At 45.2% G+C, this 15,609-nt stretch overlaps 1 protein-coding gene across 3 annotated transcripts in view; it reads right to left on the bottom strand.

The window, feature by feature from the left end:
• Positions 1–15,609, bottom strand: part of TBXAS1 (thromboxane A synthase 1) — a gene marked incomplete at both ends in the record, with an annotated part of 152,963 nt that overhangs the window by 72,987 nt on the left and 64,367 nt on the right. Inside the window, 2 exons of one of the 3 annotated variants that reach the window (XM_079711407.1) lie at positions 2,454–2,570; positions 10,448–10,544. In XM_079711407.1, coding sequence (XP_079567533.1) covers positions 2,454–2,570; positions 10,448–10,544 — 214 coding nt within the window. Of the gene's footprint in view, positions 1–2,453; positions 2,571–8,997; positions 9,052–10,447; positions 10,545–15,609 lie in introns of those variants that run through there. The other 2 variants (XM_079711409.1, XM_079711408.1) reach the window with 2 other exon arrangements.

The following is a 15,609-nucleotide window of genomic DNA, read 5'->3' as shown; positions in this document are numbered from 1 at the left end:
AAAAAAATCAGATACCCTTCATCAATTTATTTTTTAACAAATGATAAGATTCTTTCTGCATCTATAGCATTGTCAAGTCATCGTTTACTCACAAACGAGGAAGTGGGATGCAGCGTGTTGGAGCTCCTGATGTCAACCCACGGTTTACCTACCTCTCCACCCCGTCCCTCCCCTTTTGGTTAACTCAGCATTTTAGTGACTAGGTGTAATAAAGGTGACCCAAATAATGCTTTACAACTTTTTAAAGAAGCAGGCCCTTCCTTCAAACAAATTCTCACATGAAACCTCAGTATATACCAGGGCTAACTGTGGAGAAGGGCTCCTGTTTCCAGCTGTAGCAGGACACCCTCCTCCTCATGTTTCCTTGTGGGTAGTTTCTACCAGTGGTGGTTCCCACCTCTGGCTTTACATCAGAATCGCCTGGGGAGCTGTAAAATCCCCTCAGACCCAGGCTGCATTCCAAACCAAACCAATTTAATCTAGATGTGGGACCCAGACAGCAGTGGTGTGCAAAGCTCCCCAGGTGACTCCAGTGTGTACCTGAGGCTGAGGAAGGCTGGGTCCTGCCCTCCCTTATCAGGCCGAGGCTTTCGAAGAAGGAACTGAGCGTGTGTGGTCCAGCCCTGGGGGGACGGGGTTGGGGGGCATGTTAGTGTGCGCTCTCGGCTGCCCTCCTGCTGCGGGGGGGGAGGCTGCGGTTGCCCATTCTGGGTGAAGCATTAGCAAGCCCACACCACCAGAAGGCAGGCTACATTTCTCAAACAGCTTTACCAGTGAGAAAGGAGGTTTCTGTCTGAAACCTGTTTCCATACGTCAATTGGTTCCAAACTTAGGCAGCAAATGGAGGAGTGTTGCTTCTGATACCCCTAGGGTTCCAAAGAGGTCCCATTTGCTTCATCTCCCTTCCACCACCCTCCGGACAGTCCCTGGGACAGTCCTAGGGAGCTTCAGAACAAGATAGGAGAAGCAGTCAAGCAGAGAGGTTAAGAGCATTCTGGAACTGGGTTCTAACCTTGGCTTTGCCACACTTACTAGCTATGTGACATGAAGCGCATAATCTCTATGGGCCTCAGTTTCCTCATCTGTAAAATGGGATTGATAATAGTATTTACCTAACAGAGATGTGGTGAAGATTAAGTATGCTAATTAAGTATGCTAATACGAACAGGAAGCCTTACAGTGGTGTCTGGCACATGGTAAGAGCTGTGTGAGTTGTAGCTGGCTATGTAAAGGCTACGTATGGAAACACAAATCAAAACCGCATTGAGGGAAAAAAACAACAGAAAAACCTTGCTGAGGATGGGCAGGATCTCTGGTTTCTGAGTTTATTTGGATGGGATTAATTAGGAAGTCTGGAACCCTCTCCTCTTCTGGGGGACTTCAGAAGACTTAGATGAATTCAGCAGGACCATATGGGTGAGCATCTTGAGTTGAAGCTCAGAGTAGCTCTCATGTATTGAACTGAACACAGGCCACTCCAAGGCCAGGCATTCTGGAACAGCTAGATGTGGTGGCTGGCTCTGGAAGGGCACTTGCTCTGGAGTTGCCCATGTACCTGGGACTCCCACTGAGGCAACCCTTCAGCCACATCACATCAGAAGGGCTCAAGGGCTCAGTCATGAGCTGTTGCTGTCACAGAATTCAGAACAGACATCAAAGCCAGATCAGCAATTGAGGGGCCATCAATGAGGATCAGGTGTGAGAGAACTTGGTCAGGAAGCAGGACAAACAGTAAGTTTTATTTATACAGCTGGTAGGGAAGGGTGTGTCCCTGGGTGGGGGAAGGAGGAAGCCCCCGGTTTAAGAGCATCTTGTAAATGAGACTTTGCCCTCTGACTTGGCCACAGAGATTAACTTGGGCATGCCCAGCCCCCCTCCCAAGAGTTCTTTCTGCCCAAGGACATCCTCGTACTCCTCCCCAGCAATCCACAGCCATCTCTTCCCTATTTCAGACTTGATTCAACGCTCACCTTCATTTCAAGATGTTCTCTAGTTCCTTGCTATGTAAAGTGTGGTTCATTGTTCAGAAGCATCCACATCACCTGGGAGCTTGTTAGAGATGCAGAGTCTCAGGCCCCACCCCAGACCTACTGCATCAGAATCTGCATTTTAACAAGATTCTCAGATGATCCTTTACACATGGAAGTCTGAAGAGAGCCCCTCCAGTTTTCTCCTGGGTGCCCCCAAAGTGCCCGGGGCAGAGCCTTGGGATTTAGCAGAAGTGCCCTGAGTGCTTGCTGACTCGTTACAGATTCATGGCAGCTGGGGCTGCGGAAGGCTGGAGAAAGGGCAGACACTCCAGTACAGTTTCCTGTGCTTTGGGGATAATAGGGAGGTTTGAAGTGCGTAGCGGGGCAATGGACAAGTGACGCGAAGTGAACCAGCTCCCATCATAATCTGGAGAGAGGAAACCTGCTCTTTATGGAAGAGAGTCTGCGTGTCCCAGGTCTTACCTCATTCAGCTTTTCAGGACTGAAAGCAGAAGTCAGGACGCTTCTGACCTCTTCCCATCTTTTGTCACGTAAAAACAGGACACTGTTGGCGACCGGTTTGGGCTCCAAACCTGATGCCTGGTGGAAAGCAATAAGCAGAGAGTTAGGACACAAGGGAGCCCAAGACACCTGGGTGGCACTACAGTCCACGATAAACACTCTGGTTCAAGTCACCCGTGACCAATAATTAGGAGACTTCTCTTGCAAGGATGTAGAGAATATAAAGGCTCGTGGGCGATGATCTCTAGATCCATGGCCGAGGACCCACCGGGAGCAGATGGGGAAGCGCCGCTGGCCCAATTCTATCTTGTTACTCTGTGGTCATCACTGTAAATAACTCAGCGGCTTCTGTGTGTTCTGCAGCCCCCCTGCAGAGCAAGGGCTCCCGGAGGACCCAACAGCAGGCTTCTTGGAGGTGGGCTCGTCTTTCCTGGGATCGAGTTTCATGTCTGAACTATTTGGCAAGGGGTTTTGTGTGGCTGGATTGGTTACGTTGGGCCAGGAGTTGACAGACTCGTGTCTGGGTCTTTGGAACATGCCTGGGGGTTGGGGGGAGGAGAGGGAAAGGGGAAGAAGAGAGCCCTTCAGAAACGTGCCCCAACAGGGCTGTTCCCAGAGAACTCCTTCCTGTCGTGATGTTTCTTTCACACATTCATTCACTTATTCTTCTCATTCAGCGAATCTTTGCTGAATGTCTAATATATACGAGAAGTTGGCTCTACGGTGCTGAATAAAGAAGACATTGCATTGGTCCTCAATGGGTTGATAGTCTAGTGGGGAAGCAGACAGTTACCTCCTAAACTAACAAAGAGCTGTCATTACCTTTCATGGGAAAGTGGGTGTCATGAAGTGGGGGAGAGAGGGCAGCGAGGCGAGAAAATGAGAGGGGATTAAAGGGCCAGGAAGCCTTCTCTGAGGAAGAGACAGTCCAGCTGATCTGGAAGCACACAGAAAAGGAGGTCTCCTCATGCCTTCTTCCCGGGCCATTCTCTCCTTTCCCAAGACCACCTACTCCCACCAAACGGTCAAAACTGGGGGCCCTCACAGCTGTTCAGAGCCCTGAGCCCCGGGGCTGCAGGGTGAGAGGAAGTAGGGGGACTGGAGGACAAAGCATTCTTCAGAACTGCCTGTGCTACACGGTTTTGCTATTTCTTTTCACTGTTTTAATTATAGTTGAAACATGAAGCCAGCCACCGTAACTCAAAAGCCTTGTAAAAACTCCTGTTCAGGGGAAAATGATAATTTTCTGATAAGATATGAACACTCAAAATAAGCTATAATACATAGCTGCAAAGTATCTGGGGGGATTTAATTATATATTAGAACCAAGTTGCTGGGATATTTTTTCTGCAGAGGAATACCTCTCTATATTTAGAATAAAATTCTTTAGGAGTGCCATGGTCCCTATACAGAATTGTGGTTTTATGGAATTTTTAGAACGTTAACCCATTTGTTTGGGTTCCAGAATCAAAGGAGGAAATGGTACATTTTGTGTACTGGCAAACTCCAGTCCTGTGCCACACTACCTGTCATAAAGCATTTCACTCCAAGGAAAGCTGGGTGGTGGTTTATGGGCTTTTGATGGAACAGAAGAAATTGGAGATAAGAGTCAAGGTTGACTGGATTTTGTGTCTGTCCTTTAGACCTAAGGATTGGCTCCATGATAGTTTTTATCTTGCCCTTGGAGGACAAATCCAGCCCTTGTGCAATATGTCAGCATTGTCTCCCTCACCAGCTTGCCATGACAATACTCTCCCTTCAGCCTACAACTTCCATTAGAATTCTTCATTCTCTGATGGAAGATTTCAGAGGCATTGGTTAGAGTAACCAATCTATTTTCATTTCTAGATACGATACTGGAAGAGGGAAAGTGGCAAATTGGTCATTTCAGAAGAGCAGTTGGATGGTGAGGGGACATTCTGACAGATTTTAGAATGCATAGCTGGAAAGAGAAGGCTTGGAAGATTAGATTGTGGTCCTTAGTCTGTACTTAAAAAATATCTATTGAATGCGTATTACATGGAAGAGAAGATTTGGCTCCTTTTTTTGACCCTGGGTGGTAGAATTAGGTTCAATAGTGGGAGCTACGGGGAAAATTGCAGCTCCTCTAAAGGAGAACTTCCCAGCAGTCTAAATAACTAATAAAAATAACCTCCCTTGAGCGATGAGCCCCTATCACTAGAGCCTGTACCCCACTTCTCGGAAATTCTGAACAGGAGGTTTGAATGATCTGTGGGCAGCCCATCCCGGGATGAGAAGCTCCCAGCTCAGGCTGCAGGGTTTCCAGTGCACAGCACAATGTTTCACATAAAACAAGGAGACCTGCCTCAAAACAGACAGGGGTCAGGCAAATGAGGTTGCACACCTGAGTTTCTGATTCTCTGTAGTCTGTTCGGTCTTTAAATAAGAACTTCTGCCTCTCGGAGCTGTGGACCCATCATGTGAGTTGAGCCTTCTCCAATAAAGATGTTTAAAAAAAAAAAAAGGAGGGACTTCCCTGGTGGCGCAGTGGTTAAGAATCCGCCTGCCAATGCAGGGGACACGGGTTCGAGCCCTTGGCCAGGAAGATCCCACATGCCATGGAGCAACTAAGCCCGTGCGCCACAACTACTGAGCCTGCGCTCTAGAGCCTGCGAGCCACAACTACTGAGCCCGTGTGCCACAACTACTGAAGCCCGCGTGCCTGGAGCCCGTGCTCTGCAACAAGAGAAGCCACCGCAATGAGAAGCCCGCACTCCGCAACGGAGAGTAGCCCCCGCTCGCCGCAACTAGAGAAAGCCCGTGTGCAGCCACGAAGACCCAACTCAGCCAAAAATAAATAAATAAGTAAATTTATTTTAAAAAAAAGAAATGCAAAGCTGAAAAAAGTAGTCAGGTTTTGACTGCAGTGACGAGAGCTTCCCTAAGTTATGGGCCAAACCATTCTCACTTAAACTTGAATCTCCGTGCACCCATTTGAAAACCAGAATGTTTTCTTTTACTCGATGTTTTATTTAAGAGAAAGGGGACCAGAAACTCTAGATTAGCTAGTTCTCAAAAGCTGTTGGTGGAGAGGGACTTGTTGCAGGTGTGGGCGAGGCACATTTGTGGCTAACTTCCTGAGACCCCTCTGTCCCTTGTGGGTAGCAGCGGGCAGGTCCCTGGGGGCCCAGCACGGGTGGCCCGATCCGTCTGGAGCCCCGGGTGGAGTCTGCCTGGCTCCCGAGCTCTGTGACCAGCCACGCTCCTGCCCCTGGGATGGGGCACTGCTGCAGACACAGGGGCTAATAAGGTTTCCAGTGCCGTATTTGCCTCAGAACTTTAGCAGTCTTTGCCAGTGCCGAGTGCCGAGTGCCGAGTGCCGAGTGCTTTCACAGGAACTCGTCCTATGGTTCCGACATCCGTGTGCTGAGAGGGTTAAAGTAGCCTTGGAGAGGCTGTACCTGGGGAGCCAGGCCCTGGGGGTCCTGAATAAAACCACTCCCCAAATCTATCACGTGGCTTTAGATGTGAGTCGATGGTGTGAACCTGTGCCTGGAGAGTTGACCCCCATGTTGCCTGTGAGGCCCTGAGGGCTGGCACCTCACCCCACACACGGGTGACCACCACCACCTTCCACTCTACGCCACAAACATGTGATGGAACCTGGCATGGGCATGCCTGCTGCCTGACCTGCTCGCCACGCTCATCTCAGACCAGGGCTCAGAGCTCCTGGCAGCAGGTTTAGTGATCAAACACACCCTCTCCATTCCCGTATCCAACTAGACCAACCCAACATGGGCCAAAGGCCTCCCTACCTCTTAGCACCCTTCCCACGGCTTCCCCAACTCTGGGCCTTAATGACAGGCCAGGAGTACAGCGTTCTCCTGCTGGTTAGGACCTTTTCTGCTGAATCAAGTGGACCCAGCTCCAGTTTCCGCAGATAACAAAAAAAGAGCTGCCCGCATGGCCTCATTGAGTACCCGATAGCAAGAGGAGCTAATTAAAAATACCTGCATAAAAATAGCCAAGTCCAGAGGTGCTGGGGCAACTGAGGTTCTCTCCACGCTAAGGAGACTGGCTGGGGTTTACAGATAAACTGTGGTTGCACCACTGGAAGCAACTTGAGGAAGTGTTGAGGGCAGTGATAGAGGCCCAAGGGGTCCATTCGGAAAATGGGCAAGAGAAAGCAGTCACGTTCCATGGAACTGAGCGCCTCGAAAATGTGAATGGGAAAACGCGATATAGGAACTGCCACCCTGGGTCCAAGCCGTAGAGTCTGTTCAGCCCGGTGTTCTTGAGTTGGAAAAAAATATATCATTCAACAATTTTTGAATTCAAGTATTTGCTCAATACTGACTTATGTCAGGGAGTTCCCTGTGGTGTCGTCCCAAGTCCAGCCAGTGTGCTCTGTCAGTCCCTCATGGGATGCCTACAGGTCACACCAAATTTCAGAGCTAAACCCAGCTTCCCCATCCCGGCCACTCTCCATAGGCTGTCAAGGGCACACATAAGTCAAGCCTGGATTTGTGAGCAGAGGTGGGTTCTTACAGCTGGAAAATGAAATCATGCGTTACTTAAGTTCCTTTTCACTTCATGTATCAAACTAATATGCTGAGGTATTTTCTGTATCACAAGGGACCATTTGGTAGAAGCTTGCATGGAGTAAGCGTTTAATGTTTACTGAATGAATGTATAATAAAGCTGAATCGCTGAACACTTAAGTAAACATGGCTTATTAGAAGGAAGGTGGCATGGTGTCAGGAAGAAAAAATCATGCCTCGCTAATCTCCTTGAGTTCTTTGAGCAGATAAATAGGCATATGGATAAGAGGGAACCACAGAACCCAATTTAATTTGACTTTCAAAACCTGTGAGAAAATCCCACACTAAAGTTTTTTTTTGAAGATTGAGTCACTAAGCATTGTTTCATCATGAATATGGGATTAGCTTAAAGACCATAAACAAAGCTAAAGATAAGTGGCTACATTCCCAGATGGAAAATTATAAACATTGGGGTTTCCTAGAGATCTCATCTTTGATGGATCTTTTTACATGTTTGTGAATGACCTACAAGAGGATGTACATATTGAATCTCCAGGTACTACCTAGTTCTTCTGGGGAGAATGTCAATTTGATGGAGAGTCAATTCTGCTTGAACAAGAATATATCGGATACTGAGTAGTCGCCATGTGTTTGGGCCCTGGGGTATAAAAAGAGAAGGACAAGGCTTAAAGTTAATCAAGTTAGGGTGAAAGCCGTGCACTCATTCATGGTAAATAGTAGAAGGCACGATGGGAGCGATTGTGAAAATGAGTGATGCAGATGATCAATGCTGTTAGCGTTCAGAGAAGGGGAAAAGTAAGTGAGGGTTGAGGTAGGGAAAGCTTCATAGGGGGAGCAGAATTTGAGGAGAATCTGGAAGAATACCAAGGGTTTGGATGGGTGTAGGAGAGGTGGAGAATCTTCTTGTTAATAGCAGCTAATGCACGGTGAAAACTTGTCTCGCCTGCGTGTAAAGCAGGACTTATACACATAATCTCATTTAGCCTTACAACAGCCTAGTAAGACAGAGCATATCCCTGTTTTCCAAAGGAAGAATGAGAGACTTAAAGAATTAATTTGCTCAAGTTCACATTGCTAGTAAATATAAGACCCACTGCTGTGCTGTCTCCAATTCTAGTGGAGGTGTCAGCATGAGCAAAGGCACTGGGGCAGGGCCTTTGGAGAGGTTGCAGAGAGAATGGAGAGGCTGCTCCAGCTGGGGTGACTGCTTGTACTGGGGAGCAGTGAGAGCTGAGGTGGGAGCATATGTATTGGATCTAAATTATAGGGGCCCTTAAATCTCACCTGAGGAACTTGAACTTTGTCTTGAGGACACTGTGTTGAGTGAAAGCAGGAAGTTAGAACCACATTCTGGAGGTTGGGGCCTAGAGATCTTAGTCAGGGGGTGGGGAAAAATAGGGAGGGTAGACACATGGTTTGGAGGAGAAATGGACTGAAACTGGGCAGCTTGATTTGGTCCCCACTGCTTGAACATGTATTTTGAGTATGTGTCTGCCCCTAGGACATCAATCAGAGAGCAGCCCTATTCCAGATCAGCTCGAGGGGTCTTATACCTTGGTTACTTCTTGGATGTCATGTGAACATGACAGTATGGAGACACGTGGCTGACGTGTCCCATCTCACTGCTCAGAGGCTCAGCCGTGGCCAAGAGCCGTGGCAGCCCTTGGAGTGCTTCCCATGCCTGCCAGGACGCGGCTTGGCGGTCAGGGCCCTTGACTCACTGGCTTCCTCTGTTTCTCTAATCAACCTTCCTTGCTGAGTCTGGGGGAGCAGCAATCTATGACTGCCTTTAACCATCAGACTCAGGCTCTAAAATCCCAAGGCCACAAAAACCTTCAGGGGACTTTGAACAGGGGGGTGACAACAGAGTATTTGGGGAGAGAATCAAATGGAGGCAGAGAAGTGGCTAAGCTTCTGCATTTCCTTCAGCCATTCTGAGGTGATGGAGGAGTTAGCAGGCCAGGCGATCACCCCCTCCCAGATCACCTCCTTCTAGTGGCCATGTGGTACCTGGAAGTGTGCATGGTGCTCTGGGGCTGGAAGATGAGTGTGTTTTGGGCGAGTAACAATTACTTGATGGAACCTTGATAATCCAGAGATGTCACCTAGGCAGCTGTTACAATAGTGACAGTAGAAAGAGCCCTGGACTTGAGTTGAGAGATGGCACCTAAACCCTATTAGTCTTCCTCCTGTTAGTCATGTGACCAGGGTTGTCACTTAACCTGAGCCTTAGTAGCTTTGTCAGTAAAATACAGATGATAATTGTACCAGTCTCATAAGTTCCTGTGAAATTTAATGAGAAAAAAAAACAAAAACAAAAAAACACTCTGGACAGCTCAACCAGTACAGAAAGCTAGGTGGCTGCTGCTAATTTCTTTAAGACTTAGTCCCAGGCACCTTACGTCTAATAAGCCTCTCCTGGTTCCCATCCTGGATGGTGCAGTGTTTTCCATGCTCACCATACCGTATTGTACTGGTCTCTTTCCTCTCTGCCTCTGTCACTAGACTATAAGCTCCTCAAGGACGAGACTGAGTTTTCTATCACTTTCTAATCATTACCTAGACAATGCCTGGTATATATGGCAAGTGTGCAGAAGTTTGTCACATAACGAACAAAAGAGTGCATACATTGCTTACGACTCCTGTAAGGATGGAAGATGAGTTTAATTTGCTCCCCCCCCCAAAAAAAAGGTTGGCGCATAGTGATTCTCTGAATTCTCACAAGCAACTATTTATTAACTCACTTTAGACTTTTTCCAAAAATCAACATGAAAGTTATTGATCATCTCTGCTAGAATTCTCATCTCCTCATTTTTGGAAAATATGGACAGCACTGAGCTTTGCCATTTTCTGTCACCTCTTCCATTCTTTGGGATTTCGCATCAAAGATAAAAAGCAGGATATGTGCTTTCAAAAAAAGATGGCGTATGTACATCCTTTAGTGTGTTAGAGACTTGATACTTGGGGATGAATTTCCCTCGTAATGTTACTTGTCTTCTTTTTCCAGCCTTAAGATGTTTATACTCTCTGGGAAGGATGTAAGCATGGGAAGCTTGATATTTTGCATTCCCTCTGATATTTATTAACCTTGCTCGGTCTTCCTCGGTCACTTGACTGAGGTCACTTGACCCTCTGGATTCCTCTAGCTTTGAACACAGCTTTAAAAAACCTCCCGGTTTTAGAATTTTATTAGCCCCAACTCCTCTTGAGCTTTAGCTTTCTTGAAGCGTTTCTTAAATGTAAATGCCATTCTTTTGTAGCAGTCCTATACATCTCTTTTGAAAACTCAAATTCACTGGGGAGCACAGTTTTGAGTTGAACTGATCTAAACCCTACAAAAGGCCCAGTCACATCCCTGTTAGATGTGATGTGCTGTCCTTGCATCTTAGAATGATTCCCCATCCATCCATATGAAGAAAGAAAATTACATACCATTCTGTTGGTGAAGTTACTGAACTTCTCAACCAATACCTGCTTGATCATGTCTGGGTCAGAGATAACAATAAACATCTGACGACCAAGATAGTACCTGGGAGGAATAAGAAAATTACTTTAAAATGTGTTGTATTTATCTGCCCTCTTCTCCTTTCCAAAAAGAATTCACAGTGGCTTAGAATGAAGGATAAAAGATAAATAGGATGGGCTTCCCTGGTGGCGCAGTGGTTGAGAGTCCGCCTGCCGATGCAGGGGACACAGGTTCGTGCCCCGGTCTGGGAGGATCCCACATGCCACGGAGTGGATAGGCCCGTGAGCCATGGCCCCTGAGCCTGTGCGTCTGGAACCTGTGCTCCGCAACGGGGGAGGCCACAACAGTGAGAGGCCCGCGTACCGCAAAAAAAAAAAAAAAAAAAAAAAGATAAATAGGAGGTAAAGGTGTGGAGAAGCTGAGGAAATGCATGGCTAAGCTTGAGGAAGACCAGAGCTGTGATGATCTAACATCAAATTTCATTCCACAAACATTTATGGAATCCTGCCTTGTACCAGTCCCTGGAGACTCTGGGATGGATAAGATACAGTCTTTACCCCCAAGGAGCTCATACCTTGATAAGGAAGACAGATCTATAAATTTAAACACAATAATAAGGAATTCATAAGATCCCATAGTAAGACCAAGGAGGAAAATGGCAGAGGTCAGTGTTGTCCACGTCTTCCAAAACGAGAGAGATAGGCATTCTAGCAAGAGAAGATGAGTAACTTGTATACTCGTTCTTGGAAAGAGTCTAAAGTGAATTAATAAACACCTGTGAGAATTCAGGAACGATTAAACCTGCTGGGGAAGGGTTGAGCATATGGTTGCTAAACCTACATGTGAAAGAGCTCAAGAGATACTTATGACACTAATGAAGAAATGGAGGAAAGGCTTAGCCAGTCAGTGGTGGTGGTGAATTCCCACAGGAAGCTGCGCTTAAGGACATGTTATGTTTATTAAAGTGCTGGGGGCACAAAAGCATGCGGACCCAGTCACAGCCTCCCAAGGGTCTCACAGTCTGGTGGCAGTGACAATTAGGTAATCACCATATACTGTGACATCTGGCAAGCATGGGTGACATTGGAGACACACCCAACTCAACCCCTGGAGAAGAGAGAATGAAGTCTTCCTAGAGGTGGTGCTTCCTAAAGTGAGTTCTGAAAGATGCGCAAGAGTTACTCCAGGAAGGTGGGTGGCAAAGGTGAGTGAGGGTGTACCAGGCAGACGAATCAGTTGTGCAATTATCCAGGGACAAGACTGCTTGGCTACCAACTGTAGAAAGCAAACTAGAGTGATGACAAGTGGGCCCACTGCATAATGCCATGTTTTTAGTACTGTATATGGAATTATATTTTCAGGATGTAACGTGATCGCTGGCATATCCAGCTCAGAGCAGTAAGGAACAAAGTCACACGACATGAAAGCAGCAAAGTTTACTTTGATTTCTTAGTTACTTAAAACTTCTCATGAGCTAAAAGTATCTTTAATGTTTTAATTCTTCCCCTTCTCACTAACTAGGGGAAAAAAATATTTGTCTGGCACATGTCAGGCACTCAGAAATATTCATCTGAGTGATCATATTTCCCAAAACGGTTAGAGAAACCTTTGGGACACAGGAATTCAACAGATGTGGTAGAAGAAAGAATACTAACTAGTTTTTAAAAATTGTTTTTAGCCAAGAAGACCAAAAATAACCCAATAAGACCATAAACCAATGCTTTTGTAAACTTTACGGGGCGTGTCATGGAATTTTTTGAGAATTGAGTGAAAGCTGTGGACATTCTCCTAAGAAAAATGGACACTCACAGCATTTTAAGATAAAATTTGAGGGTTTCTTGGACCCTTGAAGCCCACTCTAAAGCAATGCTTCTCAAACTTAAAATGTCACCTGGGTTTGAAGAAACAATGGCTGAAAATGTCTCCAATTTGGCAAAAGGCAAAAACTTACAGATTCAAGAAGCTGAGTGAACCCCAGGTAGGAGGAACCCAGAGAAATTCATGCCAAGACACATCATAACTAAACTTCGGAAAACTAAAAAATAGAAAAAATCTTGAAAGCAGCCAGAGAAAAAATAACATATCATTTATAGGGGACACCAATTAAAGGAGAGCAGATTTCTCCTCAGAAACCATGGAGGCCAGAAGGAAGTGACACATTTTTCAAATGCTGAAAGAAGAAAACTCTCCACCATAAATTCTACATCTGGTGAAAATATCCTTCAGGAAAGGTGAGAAAATAACAATATTTTCAGATGAAGGAAAACTAAGATAATTTGTCACAAACAGATTTACCCTTCGAGAGTGGCTAAAGGGGACTTCTCTGATGGTACAGTGGTTAAGAATCTGCCTGCCAATGCAGGGGACACGGGTTTGCTCCCCGGTCCGGGAAGATCCCACATGCTGCAGAGCAACTAAGCCTGCGCACCACAACTGTTGAGCCCACGTGCCACAACTACTGAAGCCTGTGCACTCAGAGCCTATGCTCTGCAACAAGAGAAGCCACCGCCATGAAAAGCCCACACACTGCAACGAAGAGTAGCCCCCGCTCGCCGCACCTAGAGAAAGCCCGCACGCAGCAACGAAGACCCAACGCAGCCAAAAAGAAAACAACAACAACAAAAACCAACCCCCCCCCCCCAAAACCAAAAAGAATGGCTAAAGGAAGTTCTTCAAACAGAAGGAAAATGATAACAGAAGAAATCTTGGAACTTCAGAAAGGAAAGGAAAGGAGAACAATGGAGTGGGTAAACAATTATGTCTCTTAAATTTGATGATTGAAGCAAAAGTTGTAACACCATCTGATATGGTGTTCAATATATTTAGAGAAAATACTTAAGATAATTATATTTTAAAACTAAGAGGATAAAGGGATCAAAATGAAAATAAGTTTTCCTCACGTTACTCAGAGTGGTAAAGCATTGATACTGGTAGATAGTGATAAATTAAGCATGTACATTTATGTAACCACTAAGAAAATTATGCTATAAAAAGTGATACACAAAAAGATTTTTTGGAATAAGTCATGATAGAATTTTTTTTTAATTTGGCCAATACATTGGCCAAAAAATGAACCTCACACCTTATATAAAAAATCAACTCAAAATGGATCATGAGCTTAAATGTAAAACAAAACTTTTAGAAAAATTGGGAGAAAATCTTTGGGATCTAGGACTAGGCAAACAGTTTTTAGACTTGACACCAAAAGTACAATCCCTAAGAGATATAAATCAATAAATTGGATGTCATAAAAAATGCTCTTTGAAAGACCTGCTAAGAAGATGAAAAGACAGTCAACAGTTTGGAATAAAATATTTGCAAACCATACATCTGACAAAGGACTCACATCTAGAATATATAAAGAACTTTCAAAACTCAACAGTTGGGGCTTCCCTGGTGGCGCAGTGGTTGAGAGTCTGCCTGCCGATGCAGAGGACACGGGTTCGTGCCCCGGTCCGGGAAGATTCCACATGCCGCGGAGCGGCTGGGCCCATGAGCCATGGCCGCTGAGCCTGTGCATCCAGAGCCTGTGCTCCGCAACGGGAGAGGCCACAACAGTGAGAGGCCCACGTACCACAAAAAAAAAACAAAAAAAACCCTCAACAGTTAAAAAACAAAAAATCCAGTTAAAAAATGGGCAAAAGACATGAACAAACATTTCACTGAAAAGGATACATGGATGCCAAGTAAGCACATGAAAAATGTTCAACATCATTAGGCCATTAAAGAAATGCAAGTTCAAACGACAATGAGATCTCACTATACATCTCTCAAAATGGCTAAAACTTTTAAAAAATAGCATTAAATGCTACTGAGCATGTGGAGAAACTGAATCATTCATACATTGATGACATGAACATAAAACATTACAGTCACTTTGGAAAATAGTTTGGCAGTTGCTTATAAAACTAAACATGTATTTACTGTATGACCCAGCAATAGTGCTCTTGGGCATTTGTCCTAGAGAAATGAAAACTTATGTTCTCATAAAACATGCACATGAATATTCATAGCACCTTTATTAGTAATAAACAAAAACTGAAAACAGCTCAAATGTTCTTCAGCTGGTGATGGTAAAACAAACTGTGATACATCCATACAATGGAATACTATGTAGCAATAAAAAAAAACTCAAGCTATTGAAGCATGCAATGATTTGGATAGATCTCAAGGGAATTATGTGTGTGAAAAAAGCCAGTCTAGAAAGCTTGCATATTATATGATTTCATTTATATAACATTTTTGAAATAACAAAATTATAAAGATTGGGAAGAGATTAGTAGGTTCCAGAGGATAGGGATGTGTGTGTGTGTGTGTGTGTGTGTGTGTGTGTGTGTGTGTGTGTGAGAGAGAGATGGGGTGGTATGGCTATAAAAGGTGAAACTAGAGAGCCTTGTGGTGATGGAACAGTTTTGTATCTTAGCTGTGCGGTAGTGCTTACACAGACCTACACGTGATAAAACTGCATAGAACTCTACACACACACACAGACACACACATACACAAGTGCATGTAAATCTGATAAAATCTGAATAGGTATTATGGTTTGTACCAATGTCAATTTCCTGGTTTTGATAATGTACTATAGTTATGCAGGAGGTTACCATTGGGGGAAACTGGGTAAATGGTACACAGGATCTCTTTGTACTTTCTTTGCAACTTCCTGTAAATCTATAATTATCTCAAATTTTTTTAATGGTTATTTTTTTAAGATTGATTTATGATTTATTTATTTATTTAATTTATTTTTGGCTGCGTCGGGTCTTAGTTGCAGCACACAGTATCTTTCATTGCAGCGCACGGGCTTCTCTCTAGTTGTGGCCTGTGTGTCTTCTCTAGTTGTGGCATGTGGGTCTTCTCTAGTTGTGGCGCACAGGCTCCAGGGCACGGGGCTCTGTAGCTTGTGGCACATGGGCTCTCTCGTTGAGGCGCGCAGGCTCAGTAGTTGTGGCACGCAGGCTTAATTGCCCTGCAGCACGTGGGATCTTAGTTCCCTGACCAGGGATCGAACCCACGTCCCCTGCATTGTAAAGCAGATTCTTTACCACTGGACCACCAGGGAAGCCCCCCAAATTTAAAATGTATAAAAGTCACCTGGGAGCTTACTAAACTGTAGAGTCACAGCTCT

This window comes from Hyperoodon ampullatus, assembly GCF_949752795.1.
Source record: "Hyperoodon ampullatus genome assembly, chromosome: 9".
Classification (NCBI taxonomy): Eukaryota; Metazoa; Chordata; class Mammalia; order Artiodactyla; family Ziphiidae; genus Hyperoodon; species Hyperoodon ampullatus.
The sequence above is the reverse complement of the archived record's forward strand: the minus strand, read 5'-3'. Positions and strand labels throughout refer to the sequence as shown.